Consider the following 24,981-nt stretch of genomic DNA (forward strand, 5'->3'; position numbering starts at 1 on the left):
GCGCGGCGGCCGCGCGCATTGGCTGCGCCCCCCGCCGCCCGTGACGTCATGCTGCAGTGCGGGGCGGGGCCGGGCGGGGCGCGGAGCCGCTGCCGGAGGTGCCGCCGTCCCTGCGCGCCGCCGCCGCGGGAGCGAGGGCGTGGGTCCTGCCGGGACCCGCCGCCGCCGCGATGGGCTACCCTCGGCCCCGCGCCGCCGTCCTCCTCCCTCTGCTCTGCCTCTGCGCCGCGCTGCCCGGCAGCTCCTCCAACAAAGGTGAGCGGCGGAGCGCCGCGGGCACGGTCCCGGGCGGCGGCGGGCGCTCCGCTGGGACCCACAGGCAGCCCCCGCGGAGGGGCTCTGGAGGGACACGCTGGCCGCGGCTCGTCCATCCGCCCCCGCGGTGACGGTGCGGCTCCGCGCTGCCCGCCGCCTTCGCCCGGCACGTTTTTGTCGGGGCATCTCCGCGGTCCCCGGCGGCCCCGGCTTTCTTCGCCCCTTCGGGCGCTCTCATGCCATCCCATCTCCATTCTCTACTTTGTCCATCTGTCATCCTACCACCGCTTTTTTCTCCATTCTTTCGTCTCTTAGCTCTCCCCTCGCGTTTTCTCCTTTTCCACCCACTTGTCTTGCTTTTGTTTAGTTATCACTGGGTGGATTTAGATTCCCATCCCTTCCCTAGCATGCTGAGAGAGAATATGTTGTTTCTCCACAGACCCCTGCAGTTCATAAAACACATTCCCCAGCTCCATCTTCTAGTCCTAGTTCATCCATCTACAATCTGTCAATAGGAGCTGTGTATGCATAGTTATGCGTTAACGATGCCGGTTGATTTTATGTATTTGATGTGATAAAGATGAAAGACCCCCAAACCAGCTCAGCGCTACAGCTGTAACCTTCTGAATGCAGATGTTCTTTGAGCACACAGAGTGATGGAGAAAGGTGTAGGTTTCTGGTAGATACAAGCCTGAGAGATTCATCTGAGGGCAGTCAGTGTGTTGGTAATCTGACAGGGTGGGAAAATCTGTAAACATTTGAGGGACTCCAGGCTCATCGGGGAATGTGACACCTTAGGGTGCTTTCTGTGCCTTGGAAGAGTCAGGGCTACGGGGCGGGTGCGCCGCAGAGCTGTGTGCACCCTGACATTGGCAGGGGCATTTATTTGTTCTGCTCTGCTTCCATGGGGCTCGTTGGCAGGGAAAGGCCCCTCATCATGCTCTGGATTCTCCCTCTCCTTTGTGGATTTGCACTCGGAAACACCTACCCACCTTTGGCAAATTATATTAGATTGACGGGAGCTTTCTTGAAGCTGGTAGGAGTCTGTATCCTGGTAGGAGTCTGTATCCTAAAAATATTCCTAAAATGTTTTTCTATTCTCCAACAACTCATTTCCCAAGAAATCAGATTGGTGATCCCCAAGTTGCAGGTGGATGCAGCAAAGGATTTATCTCTGTACCATGAGCTTGTTACCCCAGCAACAGGGCACATTCGGCATTTATAGCTCTGGATCCCCACCTCGGTGGTGTGGCGCATGGATAGAGCCAGAGCAGAATGGAATCCGGTGGGGACAATGGGCGGGCAGGGGGAGACGCGGGCACTTGCACACAGGGAGGATTCCACCTGCATACTGAGCAGGATGGATGTTGCTCTGGATTTCCTACGCAATGCTTTATAATCTCAATCGATATGGTGGTGGAGAAGTGCCAACCCACGCTCTTCGCTGCCACTCCAGGCTGGATCTGCCTGTTCTGCCCTGCTGGGACATCTCCTCGCTGACCTGTCACCCTGCCTGCTGGCTCCCCAGCTACCCCTGGCAGCCCCCCCGGCCCCGAAATGCACAAGTGCTTGGTTGCACAGGATGCTGCCCCTTTTGAGCCAACACGAGGCCATGCCAGTATGGCCTTTCAGAGGACACTGTGCTGCAGAGGATGGATTCAACATATTGGAAGTAGTGCCCTTGGGGGGAATGGCTCTGTATCCTACTCCCCACCAGCTCTGAGCCATGCTGTCCTCAAAGTGTTGCTGGGTTGTAATAAATCTTGGTCTCCAGGGGGTGGGAGAGTGGGGGATTATCTGGGAATGGGGGTTGTAACTAGGCCATGTAATATAATCTCTGAGGCCCATTTGGCAGGGAGTGGGCATGGGGGAGGGGTTTGTAATTTGTAATGATTTTTTTTTTCTATCTCCCCTCCGATCCCCTCCCCTTCCCTCCCCCCCACCCCTTTATTTCTCCCTTTTCTCTGCCCCGGAGCCTGTGTGGTAAAGATTAATTTGCTATTTCTGGGCCTGTGACATTTTTCAGAGCCTCCTGCTGGCTGCTGCCTCCATGCCAAGCCTGGCTGGGCTCCAGCCAACGGGATTAGCAAGGAGGGCCCAAAGGAATATGGTGCTCACCATGGAGTGGGGAAGGAAAGAGCAAGGGGCTCTCAGAATAGGTTGTTATGTGCATAGGATGGCTGACTGAAGGTGTACCTGAGCATGTCTGCGTAGGTCCTGGGCCTTAGTCCAGAGGGTGCAAGGCAGAAGTGATAATGGTTGCATCGTCCCCTGGGGGTACCCCAAGGGAAGATGTAGGCTGGATCCTTCCATTATGGCTTCATTGAGCTAAAGGATTTAGTATTTGGAATCTGTCTCCAGGCTGAGGTTGCTTCTGCCTCTTGAGTTCACGTTTTTTTAGCTGCTCCAGCTTTTCTGGGCACCCAGGTGTATCTCCGCCTATTTCTAATGAGATAGTAATGAGGACACAAGAAGGAACACATTGTTCTGAAGAGGTCTCCCATGAGTAGAACTAAATAAAGATAACTTTTTTCTCCCAGCCTATTTTAAATGTCTTTATTTCTAGAGAAGGAGGTGGTTGTTACTTGCCAGGGGATGAAATTCTTCTCTTTTCCTACTGAATCTGCAGTTTGTGGCTAATACATTCCTGTCCTCCAATCCCTTACCCCAAATCTGCCTCAGCAAACAAGCACAAACCATGGATCGAAGCCGAGTATCAGGGCATCGTCATGGAGAATGACAACACCGTCCTGCTCAACCCACCGCTGTTTGCTCTGGACAAAGATGCCCCACTGCGCTATGCAGGTAGGTGGGGAACAGCTCTGGCAAGGGTGCAAGGCAGGGACAGACTTACGGAGAGGCGGGGACACAGTGACATTCATCCCTATACTGGATCCTACCTCTCTTCAGGAAACAATCACCTCCAAACCTTGTTCTGGAGGAGGTCCCTAGTGAAGTCTGGAGGCAATTTGGGCACAGCTTGATTTAGGATGCTGTGAGCTGTTTCCTTAGGGAGAGAAACTGAGGGTGGAGCCAGCTACTTTTTGACGCAGTTCTGCTATTTCCAAAGATCACATGAACAGTGCTGAGTCTGTGAGCCCTGGAGAAAGCTGGTAGGGCACACTTCCTTGGCAGTGCTACATCCCCTCACAGTGAGCACAAATCCCCGGAACAACAGTCCAGGCTCTCAGTGGTTGTATTCCTGGTGCTTGCTTAGGCCACGCCTGGAGTTTCCTCACGCGTTCTTCCCCAGCTTTGGGAGAGTAAATGTGGTCTCTGGGAGCTGAATTTTAGGGTTTAGGTGACCCTGTCTGCAGTTCCCTGCGGAACTCTGCGCATCCTGCGCGTGTGGGTGGATGAGACATCGTGGATCTTCATGCTCTGGCTATCTGCAGTGCATGGCCCGTTTTGCCTCCCTGAGGAATTCAGGGGAGAAATAAGGTGCTCCCCCAGGACTAATAAATGTAGCACTAATAAATGTAGCTTGAGCCTTGTAACCTTCAGTCTTTCCTGATGCTGGCCAGGACTCCTTGCCGCGGGAGTATTCTCCAGTAGATGGCAATCTGCACCATTAATGGCTGTAAGGGATAGCAGGAGGAAATCCTAAGGAGCCAAAAACTGCTCAAAATGAAGGATGATAATGGGGGAGAATGGAAAGTGTGAGTTAGAAAAGAAGAAAATATGGGAAAGGAAATAAAGGGAAGTAATGTGGTCTCCTCGGTCCTTTTCTTTCTCCCCTTCCTCTCTGTTTTTGTGTGCACCAGGTGAAATCTGTGGCTTCAGGATCCATGGGTCAGGAGTACCTTTTGAAGCTGTGATCCTGGACAAAGCTACAGGAGAGGGGCTGATCCGGGCCAAGGAACCAGTGGATTGTGAAGCTCATAAGGAGCACACATTTACCATCCAGGCCTATGACTGTGGAGAGGGACCTGATGGAGCAAATACCAAAAAATCACACAAGTAAGTTCATGCAGACCTTCCTGCATGCTACAAAATGTGATCTGTGACAAAAATGCAAAGGAAAGTTGCTGAGGAAACACTTCCTTTAGCCAGAAGTGTTTTTCTCTAGCCATGACATTGTAATTCAACATGCTGAGAAGACCCAAAGAGAAATGTTCACTGACTGTCACATGAGTGAGCACAGAAAGGAGGGCTGTTTGACAGCAGTTTCTAAAAGTGGTGTTTTACATTGCTGCATATAGGTAGGAGGTCCAGACTGCATTATTATCACTTTTGCTTTTTCTGAGTGGTTGGAAACCATTGTCCAAGCACCTGTGTGACAGCATTGCTGCTCTGAAATCAAGGTGTCTTCCCTTGTCCTTGCTTTTGACAGCTGGAAATCAGAGTGGTGCACTTTAAAAGAATGACTTACTCTGAAATTTAGGTGGTGCGTGGCTCGTAATCAGCCCGTCAGTTCTTACTGATGTCTCTCTGCATCAGGGCCACAGTGCACGTCCGAGTGAACGATGTGAATGAGTTTGCCCCGGTCTTTGTGGAGAAGCTGTACCGCGTGGCAGTGACGGAGGGAAAGCTGTATGACCGCATCTTGCGCGTGGAGGCCATCGACGGGGACTGCTCACCGCAGTACAGCCAGATCTGCTACTATGAGATCCTCACCCCCAATATTCCCTTCCTCATTGACAACGATGGTAAGAATACTCACCCACCATTGTGCACATCACTCCCGTTCTCCTGCTCTGCTCCTTCTCTGCCAGCCCCATCTGAAGGCAGAGCTGTGCTATATAAATTTCCAGCACTGTTGATCTGTCCTGGTGAGAGCGGCAGCATCCATTTTGTGGGATGCTATAACTTTTTACAAAGTGACACTGGGCAGAGTGACTCAACTCTTTTTTGGTTGTTTTTGTCATTGATCAAAGATATGAGTGATTTTTAGAAGGAACGTCTTTGAGGAGACTGCCTGTCCTCTACCTTGATCTCTTTGTTTTGCAAACCAGGGAACATCGAGAACACGGAGAAGCTGCAGTACAGTGCGGATCGTGTCTACAAATTCACAGTGACAGCCTATGACTGTGGAAAGAAGAGGGCTTCTGATGATGCTGAAGTGGAAATCCAGGTGAAACCCACCTGCAAGCCCAGCTGGCAGGGTATGAAACCTCCAAACACATTTATCTCTTCTCTTCGCTTTTGCTCAGCTGCTACTCAGTCCTGCTCATCACGAATGTTTGTGAATGCACATATAATTTGTGTGCCCATGTGTATATGGTTCAGTTCTGGCACTAGCCCATCTCCATCAGGGGACACAGTAGATGTCTAAGTCTGTTGCAAAGCCACTGGAAAATCATTCCTTGGATTACTGTGAGCTTCCATGTGTTTGATAAGGCTCATACACTGCATTCAGCAAAGATTGTTTTTGTGGCTGTTCTTTTGGAAGATATTTGTCTTTTCCAGTGGTGGTGTGTTCCTGCAGGTTCACCTTAGTCTATTAGAATTAATGGGAAATCAACGCAGCTAAATACCTGCTCTGCCTGATAAGAGAGGCTGACCAACCACAGAGGGATGACACACCAGTATTAGCTGTGGAAGCTGGGAGCTTGGACTCTGTAATTCTAGGAAATCTTTCCATGCATTGATGCCAGCTGCTTAAAGCTGTGTTTCCAATGTGGAAAGGGCCAAAAATTTGGACTAATCCATAGATGCCACTTGTGTGTATGCCAGGTGTTCTGGCCCTGTGTCCTTGGCAGATCCTAATTCCTCACTTTCATTCTTTTCCATTAGGCTGGAACAAGAGGATTGAGTACACCCCTGGTGCAGGCAGCCTGGCGCTCTTCCCCACCATTCACCTGGAGACCTGTGATGAGCCGCTGTGGAACATCCAGGCCACGGTGGAGCTGCAGACAAACCACGTGGCCAAGGGCTGTGACCGGGATAACTACTCCGAGAAGTCCCTGCGCAAGCTCTGTGGTGAATTGGTTCTTTCCTGGGCTGAGGGAGGCTGTGGCACAGCACCCTGCCCCTCACACAGCAGAGGTGCTGGGGAACACATTCCTCACATCTGCTGTGGTCACTGGGGTGGGAGGACACCGAGCTTGTGTGTTGCACTGAGGGGCAGTGGATGTTCCTGCCCATATCTCATGAAATTGTGGAGTGGTTTGGACTGGAAGGAGCCTTAAAGATCCTCTAGTTCCAACACCTCTGCCATAGACAGGGACACCTTCCACTAGGCCAGGTTGCTCAGAATCTCATCCAGCCTGGCACTGAACACTTCCACAACTTTCTAGTTTTTTAGGGGACTACCTGTGCTTTCCTTGCTGGGAATCCAGAGATTTCTGTGCATTGTCCCACTATGCAGAGACGGTGGGACTTCCCTCAGCACTGAACAAAAAGTCACCATTCTTCTCCAGACAGGAGAAGGCCTTTAGGCAGCTCCTCATCTCCCTGTGCACTGAGACATTAAAGTGAGGCTTCCAGTGCCCACTTCATCTGATCCCCAGTTCTCAGGCTCCTTATTCTTCCATGCCAAGGTTCCTGACTCCCTCCCTTCTCGGTAGGTGCTGCCTCAGGGGAGATTGACCTGCTGCCAGTGCCTAGCCCCACAGCCAACTGGACGGCACGGCTCTCGGTGCACTACAGCCAGGACAGCAGCCTCATCTACTGGTTCAATGGCAGCCAGGCTGCCCAGGTGCCTGTGGTGAACGGACCGAATGGCCACGAGGGGCTGAGTGACCACTTCACCCTGTCCCTGTGGATGAAGCATGCCGTGGTGCCCAGCAAAGGCAGGCGGGAAGAGGAGACTGTGATCTGCAGTACAGTGCGGAGTGGTGAGACTTCTCCCGGGGTGGTGACACTTCTGCCCACTGCCTCTTAACTCCTTGGAAGGGGTTGTCCCTGCAGGGGTGATTCTCTGATGTCCCAAAGCAGGACTGGGGCAGGGGTTCCTCCTTAGGAACACGGCTTCTTTAGGTGTCCCTTTTCCTCGGAACGCTCAAGCCTCCTGTGAGCCCACGGTGCTGAGTGCCAGTCATGCATGGCAGCGTGGGCTTCTGGCTTCTGGCTAGTGGGACTGCTTGGAGTGTGACACGTAATCTCTGTGCTTGTCCCTGGCAGAGGACGGCTACTCTCACTACTCTCTGGCTGTGCATGGCTGCCGGATTTCTTTCCTCTACTGGCCGTTGCTGGAAAGCGCAAGGCCTGTGAAATTCCTCTGGAAGCTTGAGCAGGTGAGGAAGCGTTTCCATCCTCCCCAGCTCCCTTCTCCTTCTGCCCTTTGCCCATGCCGTGCTCTGCTGTCTGCCGCAGGTCTGCGACGACGAGTGGCACCACTACGCCCTCAACCTGGAGTTCCCCACGGTGACGCTGTACGTGGACGGCGTCTCCTACGACCCTGCGCTGATCCACGACAACGGCCTCATCCACCCGCCGCGGCCCGAGCCTTCCCTCATGATCGGGGCCTGCTGGGCCGGTGAGTGCCCGCTCCCCATGCCGTGCCCTTCCCATGCGGGAAAAAAGGGGTGGAGGGAGACCCAGGAGAGGTGACAGAAACACCAGCCAGGGCTAAATGATGCAAACCACGCTGAAGCCATCTTGGCCTCCTTGGCACCAAAGCTAGTGTGGCTCCTTCCTTCCTCGGGACCAAGGTGGTAACAGCTCAGGGGAAAGTGTCACTTCCTGGACAACAGCCATAGAATGTGCAATGGATAACCAGCTTTCAGGCAGAGGAGAGTTGAAACTCTGTACCTCGTTCAAGCACGGGCATTTCTATCAGTACTTTCACCAGGGAGTACTATTTATGCTGCTGATTGTGTTGATGGGGATTTCTCTGTCTTGAGGGTCTATAAGAAAAAGCCATAAATCCTTCTGTACAGGAATTGGGTTGAAAGACAAAAATCAAGTTAGGAACAAAGTTAGGCCACTACTAGGTTGAAACCTGTTCTATGGAGATGCAAGGCTGCATTTCTCAGATCCTTCAGTTCTCCTGCTAGACTGAAGCAGGACAGAATTAAAAGAATTTTCCTACTGCTTGCCTTCACTCCAGTGGAAGTTTCTAGCAAGGTCAAATCTTTGCTGCACTGCTGCTTCTCTGAGGTCAGAGATCTTCCCACAGCTCTGTGCTCTCTTGATTGGTGTTTTGCAGACAGCCAATATTGATCAGCTTGGGACCCTCTCCTGGAGCTATTTGTGTCTCTGAGGGATGTTGAGAACATAGCTGGTTGTGAACATGGCAAATTCCCAAAACAGATAACACTGGGAAAGGATTGAAAAACTGCAAACACTATAGTTTATCCCTTAAGTCAGTTACTCATCCTGCGGTGTCACTATCAGCTTCATGAGAGGAACTCTGCCCTCTGTCATCTGTGATGTGCTGCCTCTAGGGCTGAAGGGCGCACTGCTTGGCACAGGGCTTTCCTGGGAACTGGCCAATACAGGCCCTTGTAGACACACTTGCCTGACCCTGTAACTACCGTCTTCCAATGCCTTATTTCTCATCCAGATGTTCTCCTTTTGCAGAGGAGAAAACCAAAGAGAAAACCAAAGGAAGCGAGAACGCCACTGATTCTGTGCAAGGTAGGGAAAAGAAAGAGGATGGGTCTCTTCCCCTCTTGACTGTGCATGACTATCACTTCTTGCATGGTGCCTTCCTCATACAGCTTCCCCAGTCCTGTCCCGCCACCTCCCTCCACCGTGGGAGGAAACCCCTTATTTGGCAGATTGGTCCTTGATACCTTGGTACCTGTGGAGCATGAAAAGGCTGATGGAAGGACTGCAGCCTGCTTTGAGAGTTGGAGTATGCTTTTTTTGTGGGTAAAGAGTACTCATGCCTGATCATTAAAGCTGGTCTCTGAAGAACACAATAGCCATTAGAGACATCAGGAGATGTCACCTCATCCCTAATTATCTGCGGAATGTGTAGTTTCTTTTACAAGCCCTCACAGGAAGCAGAGTGAGAAGGGGACAAGAAATTGTTTCCATCTGGCATTCAGCAGTTTGATGGAAGCTTCTCTATGCTACCCACCGTTCACTGTCCTTGTCTTTTTGTTGGTTTCTCGCTCCCCCCATCTGGAATTTCAAAAATTTTCATCTTCTTTCTTCAGCATCCCCTGTCTTCTTGTTGTCTTTGCTTTTCCATATCCTGTTCAATCCTCTGTCCCTCTCTACCTCCCTTAACATCTTATGTCCCTCACATTGTTGTTTTTGTTGTCTGGGCTTTTCCATGCCCCTCTCTGTATCCCTCTATGTCCTTTACCTCTGCATGGCCCTCACGCTGTTGCTTCTGTGGTTTGCTCTCTTCCTGGCCATGTCTCTCACACCCTCCACCTGCCATGTTTCCCTCAGGAGATCCTCTGTCGATACACCACTACTTCCATGGTTACTTGGCTGGCTTCACTGTGCGCCCTGGTAGCTTGGAGAGCCGGGAGGTTATTGAATGCCTGTATGCCTGCCGTGAGGGGCTTGATTACAGTGACTTCGACAGTCTGGGCAAAGGGATGAAGGTATGCCCATCTGCCCAGCTTGCATGGGTTTCCTCCACTCTCCTCCCCAGCCTTGCTTCCCAGGACTTTGCCTGCTCCCCCACTTCAGACAGCTCCCCACCTTTCTCCTATGTGTCTCTCTCAGTCTGGATTCCTGTCATTTTCCAAGGAGCCATGAGTATTTTCTTTCCTTCCACCTCTAGGTTCATGTGAACCCCTCTCAGTCCCTGCTCACCTTGGAGGGTGATGATGTGGAAACCTTCAACCACGCGATCCAGCACGTGGCTTACATGAATTCACTGCGCTTTGCTACCCCTGGGGTCCGGCCGCTCAGGCTCACCACTGCTGTCAAGTGAGTGGGCAAACCAGCACCTCTGGCTCAGTTCAGCAAGAGGGTTGCCTCTCTTTTTTTCTAAAGTCACACTGACCCACTTTGTATTTTTAAATAATTTTATTTTAAGATGGTCTCAAAATGGGTAAAAGTCTTCCTGAAAATAAATTACCAATTATCCAGTATCCAAATGGATACTGTAGTACTGGCTCCTAGTCCCTGTGCAGAACTTCTGCCTCTACTCGTAGTGTTCCAGGCATGTGGACTGGTTTTAATTTTCTCTGTGTTTGTCGATGTGACCAAGTCACCAGATCCCAGTGGTGTCGCTCCTATCACACGTCCCTGCCTTGCTCAGCAGTAGGGAAGCTTTAGGAGGACTGCTGGAAAAAGGATATTCCCTTCCCTGGAAGTGATAGGCAGGAGGTGATCTTTTATAATGTTGTTGTTGGAAGCTTGGGGCAACTGATGTTTTCTACTGCTCTCCTTCAGGTGTTTCAGTGAGGAGTCCTGTGTCTCCATTCCTGATGTGGAAGGCTATGTTGTGGTGCTACAGCCTGATGCCCCCCAGATCCTGCTGAGTGGCAATGCCCACTTTGCTCATCCTGCGTCAGACTTTGAGGCTCCAGAAGGAATTCCCCTGTTCCCCAACCTCCAGATCACCTGCTCTATTTCTCACCAGGTGGAGGCCAAGAAGGATGAGAACTGGCACGGTACTGGTGAGTGGAGTACAGGGCAAGGTGTAAGAGACAAGAGTTTCAGTCCTGCAGAGGAAGTAGAGCCCCTGTAATTACACCCGAAAGCGAGAGTTTACAAATTTAGAAGCAAGGCACATTGTCTGTCAATATGTAGGCTAATCGGCTCTTAGCCTTTTCTGCTCCTCCCTGTACTTTTTCTATCCACTCAATTCCTTTGCCTCACTCTCTCCTAATTCTTTCCCAGGCTGCTCATTCCTAATCCCTTTTACATTTTACCTACATTTCCCTTTATTGAATCCAGTGCTGGATGGATGTCCTGCCTGTTACTCTCTCTACTCCTGCATGCACTTAGTCTCATCCTACTTCCTTCTCTCCTGCTTTCTTTCTTACTTCTTGCTCCCTTCCTTCTCTTCCTGCCTCACTTATTCCTGTGAATTCCCAGTCAGTTTCCTCACACCCTACGGTATCCTGTCCTTCAATTTCTTTCCATCATGCTCAGAAAATTTCTCTGCAGTCTGTGCTCGGTGTCCATTCGCTTCTTTCATATCTCTTCTGGTAATAGGATTTTTTGATCCTACTTTTCTGTTTAGAAGCTTTGCCTTTCCTCATACAATGATGAATTCCTTGGCTTGAGAGCAGATTGTTCTCAATCCTGCTGAAAGCAGTTAGTTATTGAATGTGGTTGCCATTTTAAAGAAGATAAGATCTCAACCATGGTAACCAACAGTGTGAGACAGGGAAAAGCTTTCAAAAGCATGCAGGGCCTGGGAATGTGTAAGTGTTGTTTCTAATTTGCACACTGTCATTGTCAACAAAGTCCTTACAGCCAAGATGTGTTATCATGAACGAGACTGATAATAGTATGTTGTTCCAAAATAAAGTGACTTTATTATTATGTGCATAGATAATGTCATTAGAACCATCCTGAAACAAGTAATTAGACTGACAGTGATTTTACTTAAGGTCAGTGCTAGGTGGAGAAGGAGAAGTAATTACATATGATGTGAGCCCTCTTAGGTAAGCATGTTCCCCTCTGAGTAACTCCTTCCTTCTCTGATGGCTGACTGGCTTTCTGGCCATAACTCCTTTCTGTTTGCATCTCAGTGACGGACACACGAATGTCAGATGAGATTGTGCACAACCTGGATGGCTGCGAGATCTCATTGGTAGGAGATGACTTGGACCCAGAGAGGGAGTACCTGCTCCTGGATGGGGCACTGCTGCAGCAGCGGGGCCTGGAGCTCGTTAACACCTCTGCCTACCTGACCATCACAGGTACGTCCTCTCCATGGACACAACTGTCTAGTTTTGCCTCTGTCACTGACTGTCAGGCATCACTGGGAGAAGCACTTGCCCTTAGGATGTGTTGGAGTACTTTGTGACACTGAGATGTCACCGTTTCTTGAACTCCTGGCTTTTGGAAGTCGCAGACCATTTCCTTGGGGAGGTGGCTTTTCCTCTAGCATAAAGTGCTGGGACATAGTGACAGTTCTCACCCAGGCTTGTATCATTCCTCCTGATTTACTCCTTGGGGTTTGGTGTTCTCAGGTGTCAGTAGCATTTTGCATGACATGACAGGGACAACATATCCCACAGTTTGTGGACTGGTACAACGCTTTTGTACTCTTCAGAACATAACAGGGCTGTTACTCTCAGTCCTTCCTTCCCTTCCACTTGTTTTAGCCATGCAAGCAGGGATTCCATGAGGTCCTTCTCAGCGAGCTCCATCTCTGAGCCCTTCCTAAAATTAACAAACCCAGCATTGCCTTGGATCCCTCTGCAGCCTCTAGCTGCTGCAGGATTAGGATGCCAGATGACTTCGGAGCAGGAGCTTCCTCACCCCACCCCTCTCTTCTTGTCCCAGGCGTTGAGAGCATTGCGGTTTACGAGGAGATCCTACGCCAGGTCTCCTACCACATCAACCACGGTGCTGCCCTCTATGAAAGGAAGTTTCACCTGTCCTGCACTGAGATGAACGGACGCTACTCCAGCAATGAGTTCACTGTCGAGGTACAAGACTGATACATGCACACAGAGATTCTTCCGCCAGCGTGGGGAGGACACGGTGCATGGCAATGCATAGAATGTGCCATGGACGTGGGGTTGAGTCCCCTCACTCTGGTCTTTCTGCAGGTGAATGTTCTCCACAACATGAACCGCGCTGCTCATCCTAACCATATTCTGAGCTCCCAGCAGTTTGTGCACCGAGGCCATCATTTACCCGCAGAGCTGTCTGGGCACAGTTTGGCAAGCACACACAACAACCCAAGTATGTAACTATCTTTTGGGTTTATTCCTTTAGATCAGGATGCTGATTTTCTGATATCCTGGCAGAACCTATAGTGGAGGATTCCTCTCTGGCTCCCTGAACCCATTATCATTATTCTCATTATATTGTCCTGTTCCACTCGTCATTAGCCAGTGGACTGCAGTCTTTGTCAGATTGTATTTTAGAGCATGCTGCAACAATCCTCTTGTGGGATGTTATCTTCTTGATGTAGAAGCAGACTGAATTCTACACCTCAGAGGGTCTAAAAAGAGTAACTGTAAGCTGACTTCATTCATGCACCTGGCAAAGGTGCTGTGTGGGCTTGTGTAAAGTAATTTCAGAAAGAAGCTTCAACAGCAGGAGAGAAAAGTGAGCCAAGGCGGCCACTGCTCTAAAGAAAGAAATGGGAGTAGGTGGTGGTCAGCAAGGCAGGAAAATACAGGAGATGGCACCACACAGACAAGAGGAGAATCCTTGCCCCCAAAACAGAGGAGAGAGAAGCCTGAAAGCTAGACTAGATGTTTGTTTGTGCTGTTAGCCCTGTGCCTCAGGCATGACCACACTCCAATCGATTCTTCCTGGGCTGTGAAAGCTCCAGGACTTGTTACAGACATTTTGGTCCCCTGTCGTAGGGAACAAGCAAGGCACCTTTGAGCTAGCTTTTGCTGCAGCTTACAAAGTAGTTGATCCCAGGCTGTTCCAGTCCTGCAGCTGGCACTGCAGGGGCAGCCTGTGCATGTGCCAGCCTTTGCCTCTCCCTTCCCCAGCTCTGCCTGATGGCAGCAGCAAACTTGTCCCTGCTGAACAGAACCACAAACAAATTCGTGGAGGGCCTAGATAGATTTTGTAGGGAAGGTGGTTATCTGGGGAGTTGAGGGTCAGTCTACAGGCCTAAAACAAACACGTAGGAGTTGGGTCTTAGATGAATTTCAGGTATTCTCCTGTGGAGAAGCCAGGCTTTTGCCACAGCACTTACTAGAAGTCCATCATGGAATTCACATCTGCTCCATGTGCTACAAAGGCATCTTTTAGCTTCTTGCTTTCTCTACTGCTTGCACCGATGTCACTCTTTCTGAAAATCATCCTCAAGCCCTTAGAGGCTGTCCTCCCAAGAGCAGGATACAGATATATGCGGTGCAACACATTTTGGCAAATTCTGCAGATAAAGATGTGCAGAGTCTCCACAGAATCTGCATCACAGGAACTGCCTGTGCCCAGGGGCACAGACAAGTCAGGCTGTTTTCCTGCATAGACCAAAAACCCAGGCTCTTCCCAGGGATCTCAGTTCCTGCATGTCAGGTTGGAAACATGTTTCTGTGAGAGACTCTAGACACAACTTCTCACTTTCTTTCTCCAAAGTGGTCCCCAGTGCTGCCACCGTCATCATCGTGGTGTGTGTGGGCTTCCTGGCACTTATGGTGATCCTCGGCATCCTGCGCATCCACTCCCTGCACCGCCGGGGAATAGGGCAAGAGGTCTCTGGGGCTGCTGAGTCGGGGCACAGCAGCACTGGAGGCAAAGAGAGCGACATGTTCTGGGACGACTCGGCCCTCACCATCATCGTCAACCCCATGGAGGTGAGGAGCGGCCACTGCAGCCGGGGCTGGGCGGGCAGCTGGCTTGTCAGACCTTTCCCCTCACCCCGTATCTCACCTCCCCAGTCCTACCAGAGCTGTCAGGAGAGGGCAGCAGGGAGTGTGGAGGGCAGAGCTGGCGAGGGCGCGGAGGATGATGACGACAGCACCGACTCGGAGACACCCGACTCCCCGGACAGCAGTGACATGAATGACCGGCACATCATCGGCAAAAGTGACGTCTCTCACCGCTACTAGGAGCTTTAAAACACCCGCCCAGTGGATCCCCCCAAAACATATGGCAGGAAGGAGGAAGTGTCTTACTTTCAACTTCTTTCCTCCCCCACCGTGTACACATGTGCTCCTCCCTCATTGATCATTTCTGCCTCCCATGTTCCTCCATCTTCTGCCACTCTCATTGTGGACATTCCCCACATTATTGACCCCCCATCTGGCTCTCCAGAAACATGTGTTAGGGCACTTACACATGATGGTGGCACGGTTCAAACTGTGATGCAGGTGTTGGAAAGAATGGAAATCTGAAAGGCAGAGCCAGCCATAGGGCTCAGAGTGGGGTTTCTCACAACCCCTCCCCAGATATTATATATATATATTGTATATTTTTTCAATGTTGTCATTTGAGGTTTATTCTCGTTTCATGCAAAAAAAAAAAAAAAAACCAAACAAAAAAAAACAACCAACAAACCACTGCAGCTTTGTGTCGCTTTGTAAAATTGTCAATACTCCTAATACTAAATGAACGAAGGTAAGAAAGATGAGGAAACAAAGTGGATTTTAAAATAAATGGATTTCAAATAAAACATTCAGGACTTCTGCAGTTTTTCACTACAACCAGGGAGAGGAATAGTGTAGCCTCTAATGTGAAACTGGAGCTTGTCCAGAGCATGAATTTGCTGAAATTACTACTTTATCTCGGGGAAGGGTTATATTTTTTAGCATATGTGATGAAGCAAGAAAAACACATCACTCACGACCCTTCCCCCGAGACTTTCTGAGAATCAAAATGCTCTGTAAACACAATGTAGCCTTCCCCAGGACTCAGTGCTAGGGACCCACAAAAGAAGAGAAGGCACTCAAGCCTGTCGAAGGCAAATGTAGCACATGCAGCAAACTGAATTCTTGAACACAGGAAAATAAATAAGGCTCTTTTCATACACTTAGTGTATCAACAGAAACAGGCCAAATCTCCTTAGCTTCATCCATCTTCTCACATGATCTGCTTTTTTTATCAGTATGATAAGAGTATTTTTTTATACCAGGGGTTCTAGCTTGTAGAACAGCCCCAGCACTTCTGGGGGAAGGAGGCATCTTCCTCTTTCTACTGAGCATGGAGGAGATGGAAATACAACACATACTAGCACAGCATGGCTCTGAGCCCAGCAGTAGCATGAGTTGTTAGGATAGTGCTTCAGAGCAGGTTGTGCTTCTTCCCTGGATCTACTTGGTCTGGTTTTTCAGACCCTGCAAGACAAAAAGGGGCTGTCAGCTGATTGACACATCCTGGGGCAATGGCTGCAACATGTGAGGGACCCAGAGGAAAATTCTGCAATTTGTTGGCAGCCAAGGTTGAGAAATCCTCCTTAGGGGCAAGAAGGCAGTACGGTAGGTGAGAGTGGAAGAGCCCCTCAGAGGGCAAAGGTTGCAGCACAAGATCTCTGCTTGCTGCAGTTCTCTCAGATGTTTCAGCTCTAGCCTGTCTTCATGCCCAACTGTGCCCATGTATGGTTCTTACTGGGTCCAAAAGAAGTGAACGTGCTGGGGTAAGACACTCTTAAACTTTTCTGCTTTGTCTCATTCCCAGTAAATTCTAAGCCTTTGTTTCATCAAGGGAGTTGACAAAAGGAACTGTCAAACCAGTACCCTGACATCTTGAAGCACTGGAATAATTCAAGTGTCCAGAAGGAAAAAAAGGGCTACACTGTGCACATTGGAGCAAAAAACTTGGCACAAAATAGTTGTTGTGTCCTGAGAATGCCTGACCCAGATCTGATCTGTGACAAAAAGCACCTCCTCTCAGAGCCCTGCAAAAGACCAGGTCTCAGGACCACGATGTCCCTGTACCTCCAGAGCAGCCTCAGCCAAGTGCTACAGCTTACAAGGTGGGAGAGGCCAAATGCACGATGAGTTCGTAGGTGGCCATCATGATGGCTGCGTTTGGGATCTGGCGGATCAGGTGCGCCAGGAGCCCCCGGTACAAAGCCAAGGGTCCCTCTTCACGGACCACCAGCTGCAGAGTCTGCGCTAAGGAGCGGTACCGGGAGCCCTCCTCTCGCAACCGCGTCCGAATGACCTCTGGGGAGACAAGAAGGGAAGCCACATATTAGCAGATGGATCCTAGAGGCATGGCATCTCCCACCAAGGGGAGCAGCAGCAAGGAGAGTGCACCCACTGACCGTGTGGATAGGCAATGCACGTAGCGCATGTTTTGGAGACAGCGGCGGCGCTCATTAGTCCGAAGAAATCGTTGTTGTTCGGTGGAAGTGTGAGTGATGGGGAATGGGAATGCTGGCTGTTTCTCAGCTCTTTTTTCAGTGCTTCATAGATGACAAAGTGTATGATGGTCTCTGACACTCCAGCATAGGAGGCAGTGATCCCACGGTAAAATCCACGCAGGCCTTCTGTGCGGTACACGTGCATGGCACACTGGAGAGCGTTGCTGGCCGTCTCCCCCTTCACCCTGGAAAGGAGGGAGAGGGTGAGGACAGCACACTGCACCCCAGCCTACAGTGCTGTTGTGAACACAGCCATAAGCCTCTTGGCCAGCCTATGACTTGCCAAGTTCTGATGAGAAATCACAGATCTCTCTCTGCCCACCAACCCCCAAACCAATCCTGATGTGACATGGAGTGGCTCTGCACTGCAGGCCTGCCTTACCTGGCTTCCAGCTGCATCCTGGTTTTCACTAGCCAGATGGGGTTGGTGAGTGTGGCTGAGCTAATTCCTGGGAACAGAAGAGGAAGACAGCCATGAGTGCCAGGATCATGCTGACAGTTTGTGAAGAGGTGCTGATCTATCAGCTCTCAGAGCTCTGCTTGGCAAGCTGCAGGCATTTGCAATTTGAGAATGACCTTGAGAAGAGATATTTAGGGCAGACTATTTGATTCTCCTCCTCCCCTATTCCAGCCTTTGTCTAGTGGTAATTAGCTCCTCTGCCTCCAACAAAACCCTGCTACAGGCCCGGGTGTTACAAAGAGGCAGGAAACAGAATGCTAATTTTTCAAGAGTGGAGGATTTTGTTAGAGAACTGGAATCCATCAAGAGAAATGGTTCTGTGAGTGGTCTAAATTACACACTGCCTTCTCCCTCTCACAGCAGAATGGAGCTCATGATAGCAGCTGAAGGGGTAAAGACAGGACTTCAAGAGATGAGACTAAGAAGAATGAAGAGTGAGAAAACATTTGGGTTACCCAAAGAACTCACTTCTCCTCATGTGGAGGGAGAAAGCTTCAGAGCAGCAACGGAGAGGGAATGAAACACATAGGCATTTCCAGACAGAAGGATCTCTTGGCTTTGATTTGAGACAGAAAAGGCTCACCTGCACAGGCTGCTGCTAATATGTGTACCTCCTTGGACTCTGGCACCAGCACAGTATTAAGCCTCTCCTTAGTAGCAGAATAGGCAGCAAAATATATAGCCCTGATTGGAAAAAAATACAGAAGAGGTTACAGCTTTCCTATGAGCAGCAGAGACACTACTGTGCAGTCTCACTCCAACTTTCCTTACTCCCATCACAGTTCTGTCTAACGTGACATCAGATACCATTTATACCTGGCCCCCAGCAATCATCTTAACACCATGATCAGAAGTTCCAGAAGATGTCTGTGTGAAGGGGTCCTGTGGCACGTGAGCACAAGGCCCAGACTGCTTTCAGAAAGTGGAGTGACAGTTATGACACAGGTCCCTTAGGAAGTGTCCAGCATGAGGCCCTGTCATGGAGCAGTACTCACCGGGAAGGAGCAACCCCAGCGAGGTTTGGACCCAGACCTCGGAACAGGGACCGTTTGCCTTCCTTCTCAAGGATGGCCCTACAGAAGGAAATGGACAGAGAAATCAGCAGAGTAACTAAGCTGGGGACTCTCCTGCTCCTCCTCTTCCTCCTTCTTTGTTCTTCAGTATTCCTTGTAGCACCCTCTCCTCACCTCCCATGTTATCCTTTTTCTGCCCTGCTCTCATTTTCTCTCCAATCACTTCTCCTCTCTTCTTCAGTCACAGAATCATGGAACCCCTTGGGTTGGAAATTACTTTAAAGATCATCTAGTTCCAGCTACCCTGCCATGGGCAGTGACACTTTTCACTAGTCACTGCATCCTATTCTTGATAATGCCATCCCTCTGGGTCAGATCCAACCACTAGCTGAGAAATTTCTCCCAGCCCCCTAAGCTGCCTTGCAGGGCACAGATCACTAGTGAGAAGCAGATGTAGCTGTGCTCTGATCAAACTTTCTATAGCACTTGTGGCTTCCAGAGCCTCAGCTCAACTCTTCTCTCTCACCTCACACCCTCCCTGATGGCCAAACCATCACCTCCCTGGCGCTAACAGGCACACTGCCCTGTCCTACTCACCTCAGCAACTTGAGCACTCCAGGAGATGGTGGGGTGGGATTCATCAGCCTCACACTCATCCCTGGCAGCTGTATCTCTGGGAGGCACACAGGCCGCAGTGCCAGCTGGGATGACTGCAGACGTGTCTTCACCACTTCCAGGGGACAGGTCAGGATGGCTCCAGCTGTTCCACCACATCTAGGGCACAGCAGCACACGTAAGAAAGACCTCTGGGCCATAACAGGACAATAATTCTGACCCTGCTTGTCCACAACCTCTCCCCTCTGGGAGAGGAGGTTAGGTACCCCAGCCTGTGTCACACACGACCTCCTGCTCTGACACTGATTAACGTAACAGCTCAGCTTGGGACATCATCTGGCAGCCTCACTCTGAAGCCTTACTCACTATTTGAGACAAAGAGTCCCAAGTCCATGGGGACTCAGCAGTCCCCCAGAGCAAACATTTCTGCTGCCCACCCCCACTGCAAAGCCTTCTGCTGAGGTCACCCAGCACTGTGGCCCACACTTCACCCAGCCACACCGGCTCACAGAGGGGCAGCACAGAACTCTCCCACCTCTCAGCCTGCCTGTGTCTTTAATCCACAATTACATCAGACCCACATTTGCAAGGCCCTGTAAGCAAGATCTGTAGTTTCTGCCAACAGACAGGCTCTGTCCAAGCCTGGCTTGCTTAATGAAAGAGGACTCTGACCTTCAGCAGGCAAAACCTATTTTTGGAACTCATGAACCATCTCCATCAATGGCTCTCGTCACACTGCAGGAATGCTGAAAGGACACATATCCCCTTTTTCCCTTTCCACCACCCAGGGACAAGTCAGAACTGACACATTTGGTTCTCAGCTTCTGCCCCTCTAAATCCTTTGACTGATAACTCTGCTCTTCTAGAGAATGCTCAGTACCTGAAAGACCATTTTGAGATGAATTTGCATGCAAGCCACGCAAGAAGCTTTGACAAATGGACAGTTGTTCACATCTGCAACAGCCAAAGTTGCTTTGTTTCACAAGAGATGGAGGCTTAATAAAAAGCTCACTCTGCTCCAGAGAAAGAAAAGCCAACCAAAGAACTACAAGATATCAGGGAAGAATCAGGTATATCATCAGAATTACATGTGACAGTGCAGGATAGCAAACACTTAGAGTTCTGAAGAATTATTTTGAAAAAGTCTATGCAGCTCAGTGAACATATCCAGTATTCTCACAGCCTTTGCTCCTAGGGCTTCATTATCATTGCCAAGAGGATGGGGGGGGGGGGTTAAAAAAAAAAGAGAGAGAGACCTGGATGCCTACTGCACATCCAAGAGTTGAAGATATGGCAGCCAGGGGATGATGCAGCTAATGATGCCCACAACTAGCTATGCTATTCCATAACACTCATGTGGCTTTGTCAAGCCCTTGGCAGATGTACACAGTGGTGGTGACGACTTGTAGAGCAGTCCATCAGCAGCAATTTCTTTCAGGAGGTGTATGATGAGTGGTGGGAGTCTGGCAACGTTCTGCCTCCTGAATTTAGCTCCAGCTCAGAAGACAGCACATGGCAAAGCAGTGAACACCCCGGCTCAGGTTCTCTGGGTCAACAAGCTGACCAAGCACAGACTCCAAGACACAACCTACGTAGCAATCCAGAGCTGTATGAGGCAGAGTCTGCTTTCACAAAGGCCATGTTCATTCTTCCCATACAGACCATATTCACTTAGGGGTCCAACAGTCCTGTTCTTTACTTTAGATTCTATTAATTTGTCTTATACAGGCTCCAGACTTACATGCCTGTTGTTTCTTCAACCAGAAGTACAGTTTCCAGTTCAGGAAAAGATTGAGTACAGTGGTGACAGATCAAGGTCTAAAAGGTCTGAATAGGGCACTTTCAACTCCTTATCTAAAAGCTGAGCAAACAATAAATCAGGAACACACTGAGAGAAGCAATTGCTTGGTATACTAATAATTCTTCTCTCTAATAGTACATAAGGAAGCAAAAGTTTATGTAATGTTCTCTTAATATCTAATTTCTTCAAGAACTCTCCACCTGCAATGGTCAGGACCTGAGTTTGAACACATACTTCCAGTATACATAAAAGTTTCCTGAGGTCATGTTCCTGAAGCTACTGATGCATACAGGTAATAAAAAAGTATTATAAAAGAAACAGTAACAATTAAAGAAATTGTTACTCCTTAGCATAGTGGCCATATAATCAGCAGAAAGAGAGTGTGAGGTGAAGGGCCACTATGAGCCACTGTGCCTCAATGGCAAGACTAAAGAGGAAAAAAGAACATCCATTAATTAAAGCAAAGGAAATGAGGTGTACCAGTTGTTTAAAACTAGAAGAAATCTCAACTGTGATGTATTACCATGAATTACAAGATGATACAGCTGCTTACACTCTATGGAAGACATAGGTCTGCAAAATTCTTCTGTTTCAGGAGAAATGGAAAATTATGTGTCATTACTCTAGAAGCAGGAACTAAAGCAATTTCTGCAAAACAGGATGAAGAGCAGCAGTGAAAATGAGTACAACACGTACTCTCAGAGGAAAGCTGCAGCAAAAAGTGCTAATTGAAGAAGGCGGGTAATTTTACCTCAGAAAATGGTACTTGCCTCTAGATCTTGCTTTCACATTTTAAAGGGAAAACCAACAAGTTTGAGGTGACAGAAAAAGAGGATTAGTTGAGAAATACAAAAGACACTGCTAACATTTTTTAACTGATCTAAAAAGTGTATAAGCACATGCACAGAAGCGACAAGGTTTACTGGTACTTCACGTTAGCTCTTAGGCTAGCCAAAATTAAGATGGCTTGAAGATCTTAATTTAAGAACAGCAGTGCTGGATCAGACAAATCTGCAGTTAAACCGGGTTTCTGCCTAGGACACAGAAAAATTAAGGTCACCTACAGAAGAGTAGGAGAAATACCTCCAGAATACTCTCCCAGCTTCCCACAATTTTCAGTTCAGGGATTTCCTCAGCCAAAAATGTTGCCTTGCTTTTAGTAGCCTTCAACACACTCTTTTACATTCATCTTTTTAAAACGCTTCCTGGGCACATAAGAAGCCTTTACCTTCTACCATCCTGTTGCCAGGAGTCCCACAGTTTAACTGCACACTGTGGGAAGAACTATGTTCTTGCATTAGCTCTGAACAAACCTCTCACAAGTTTCTTTGGCTGGTCCCTGGCTCTTACACTGGAAGATAAAGTGGAGAACTGCTTCTTTATGAACGAGACCTTGTTTTGTTTCATTACACAAACCAGTAATATTAAGTATAGTGCAGCAATAAACTGACCTTCTCATTCATCTCTTACTCATGTTATTAGCCCCGGGGTTTTAATTAGCTGTAATTCAGGAGTATTGTTTAATGGATGAGGACGAGATACAGACTGACAAAGTTCCCACTAGTAACATTCTTGTCACAAGCCAAACTCTCAGTTTTTCAGGAACCAGGGTGGAAAAAGATGAAGAAAAGCTTAAGAAGAAAGCTAAGAAAGATAAATGTATTAAGAAAAGTCTAAGATGCAATGAATATATAGTTCAAAGGATAAATTAATAAAAGAGAATAACATATACAAAATAACAATGGGAACAGAGAGGACAGGTGCACATATGCAAAGATTGATATAGCACAAGAACTGGATTAGCTGCAGAAAACTGAAAATCTACTACTTAAATGCAATTAAACTACGTGCCTTATTGTACATGCTGGATCATAGGCCTCACTGTCACACAGACTCCACCAGGTTGGTGGGATTTGGAAAAGGACTAGGTGGATGCCTAAGCAGGACTTCTGCAATTGATCAGCAAAGTGTGGAGGACCACATTATTTTCTGCTTTAGGGCACCATAAACTTGAAGCTCCTTGTTTTGAGACTTTAAAGCGAGGAAGGGGGAAACGCCACGGGACGAATTACTTGCTCGGGGCACGCTTCTAATGCAGAGAGGCACGGTTGGGATCCAAACACCTGACTCACCAGAATCAGCCGCACTATTTAAAGCCAGAAAAGTGACACAGGAATCTCAGCCATGCGCTGCTGGAGAGAGCTGGGCGCCCTCCCGAACACATGGATGCCCCGCTGAAGAGGCCTCGTGGCGCTCTCGTTCAGCACCCCGCTTCCCTTGCTCCGCATCCCCGGAAAGCTCCGGCTGGACCAAACTCCGTGTCCCACAGGGAGGCTCTCCGCCTTCCCAAGCCGCGGAGCCAGGCATTCCCGCGGCGCTGCGGGGCTGATCCGCGCCGCCGAGCCGCGATCGGGACCGGCACAGCCGCGACCGCGCGGGCCAGCACGGCGGAGCCGGCGGGGGCTGCCCTGCCCCGGCGGGGGCTGCCCTGCCCCGGCGGGGGTTGCTCTGTCCCGGCGGGGGCTGCCCTGTCCCGGCGGGGGTTGCTCTGCCCCGGCGGGGGCTGCCCTGCCCCGGCGGGGGCTGCCCTGCCCTGCTCCCCGGCGGCGGCTGCTGCGGGATCCGCGGCCCGAATCCCGCCCCCGGTCGCCCTCCTGCCCCCGATCGCCTCCCAGGCCACTCACCCTCCGGCGAGCAGGTGGAGCAGCGTGCTGTGCTGCGACATGGCCCCGCCGCTGCCGCCCGGCCCCGGCCCGGGCCGGCCCCGCCGCAGGAGGAGGCGCCCGGGCGGTGGCAGCGGGAGGGGCGGGCGGGGCGCTGTGAGGGGAGCCAGGGCTCCTCCGTGCAGATGTACGGGTGATAATTCACACAGCTCCTTTGGCCCGGACCCTCAAGGCTCTCCCATAAAAACAAACGAACAACCACCCAAAAACCTCCAAACCGAACCTCAAACTTCAACAAACTCTTCTTTGTTTTGCACGTAAGGAAGCCAAGACAAACTGATTTTTTTGACCACGGGAAAGCGATGGGTCCAAGAGAAGAGCCAAGTGGTTCCTGACGCTCGTCCTCACTCATGGGACCCATGAGTTATTCCCCTCTGTGGATTCACTTCCTACATTTGTCTGTGTTGTAGCAGCATTGTACCCAGACTGGACACTCACTCAGTCCTGTGTCACTCAGTGCTGTGAGTGAACTCTCAGCAGTACGGAATGTGATATAAATACAGAAAGATCTTTCTTCGGATGTTTGGGTTTATATAAAAATGGGCCAATGCTCTCCACAAAACCCCCCAGTCCTCTGAATAAATTAGACCCATCCATGACTTTGAAGTTCGGAGGATCAGTGTGAGAAAGACAGGGAATATTCAGGGGAAAAGATCCTTTGTTGCTTTTTCAAACGCACAGTTTCAGAGCGCATCAGAGTTCATTGAATATCATCTTCCTTAAAAAAAGCAGAATGTACATCAACATGATGCTGTTGCCAAAGAGGCACACATCAGATCAGTTTTTGTGTTTAGGAGGATAGCCCATGGGTCAGATGAAACGAGCTGTCAGAACAGCTCTGTACTGCTGAGACTTCACTCACAGCACTGAGTGACACAGGACTGACTGAGTGTCCAGTCTGGGTACAGTGCTGCTACAACAGAGACAAATGTAGGAAGTGAATCCACAGAGGGTCTTAACTACCTTGGTCACTCAAGCAGAAGGATTGAAAAAAAATTGCAGCTTTTAGTTTGGAAGAGAGGGAATTAAGGGAGACATGGCAACTGAGTCCAACTGAGTCCAAAGATACTTTGAAAAGGAAATGAGTGTCTTATGTGTGGGTGAAAAGAACAGAACTATCAGCTCATCAATAGTGCCTGTCACTACCTGGCAATGAGAGTATGACCAGTAAAAATACTGGCTTTCTGGTCAGTGAAATTGGAAACTGGCCAAAGATACCTAGAAGCTCCAAGCATTTTTCACTCATCTTCACTGTGGTGGTGGCCAGGTGACTATCTTAAATAGCGCCAGTTGCAAGTGGGGAA

The 24,981-nt window shown here is 49.6% G+C and overlaps 2 protein-coding genes across 2 annotated transcripts; one reads left to right on the forward strand and one right to left on the reverse strand.

The window, feature by feature from the left end:
• The first annotated feature begins 48 nt into the window (after positions 1-48).
• CLSTN3 (calsyntenin 3) lies at positions 49-15,373 on the forward strand. The gene is given in 19 exon segments (XM_059838238.1): positions 49-84; positions 87-255; positions 2,938-3,060; positions 4,020-4,215; positions 4,696-4,904; positions 5,211-5,360; positions 5,992-6,177; positions 6,765-7,034; positions 7,321-7,433; positions 7,513-7,675; positions 8,722-8,778; positions 9,547-9,704; positions 9,887-10,035; positions 10,504-10,730; positions 11,814-11,984; positions 12,574-12,719; positions 12,843-12,978; positions 14,338-14,555; positions 14,640-15,373. Coding segments are annotated over 19 exon segments (3,048 nt in total). The 3' UTR covers positions 14,811-15,373.
• Positions 15,342-23,730, reverse strand: LOC132323248 (solute carrier family 25 member 33-like). The gene is made up of 7 exons (XM_059838244.1): positions 23,639-23,730; positions 19,136-19,312; positions 18,521-18,598; positions 18,109-18,209; positions 17,448-17,514; positions 16,967-17,250; positions 15,342-16,865 (listed from the first exon to the last, which is right to left on the reverse strand). Exons 1-7 carry the CDS (start codon positions 23,677-23,679, stop codon positions 16,666-16,668), a joined length of 948 nt encoding a protein of 315 aa, XP_059694227.1. The 5' UTR covers positions 23,680-23,730; the 3' UTR covers positions 15,342-16,665.
• Positions 23,731-24,981: the final 1,251 nt, after the last annotated feature.

This window comes from Haemorhous mexicanus, chromosome 2, assembly GCF_027477595.1.
Source record: "Haemorhous mexicanus isolate bHaeMex1 chromosome 2, bHaeMex1.pri, whole genome shotgun sequence".
Lineage (NCBI taxonomy): Eukaryota > Metazoa > Chordata > Aves > Passeriformes > Fringillidae > Haemorhous > Haemorhous mexicanus.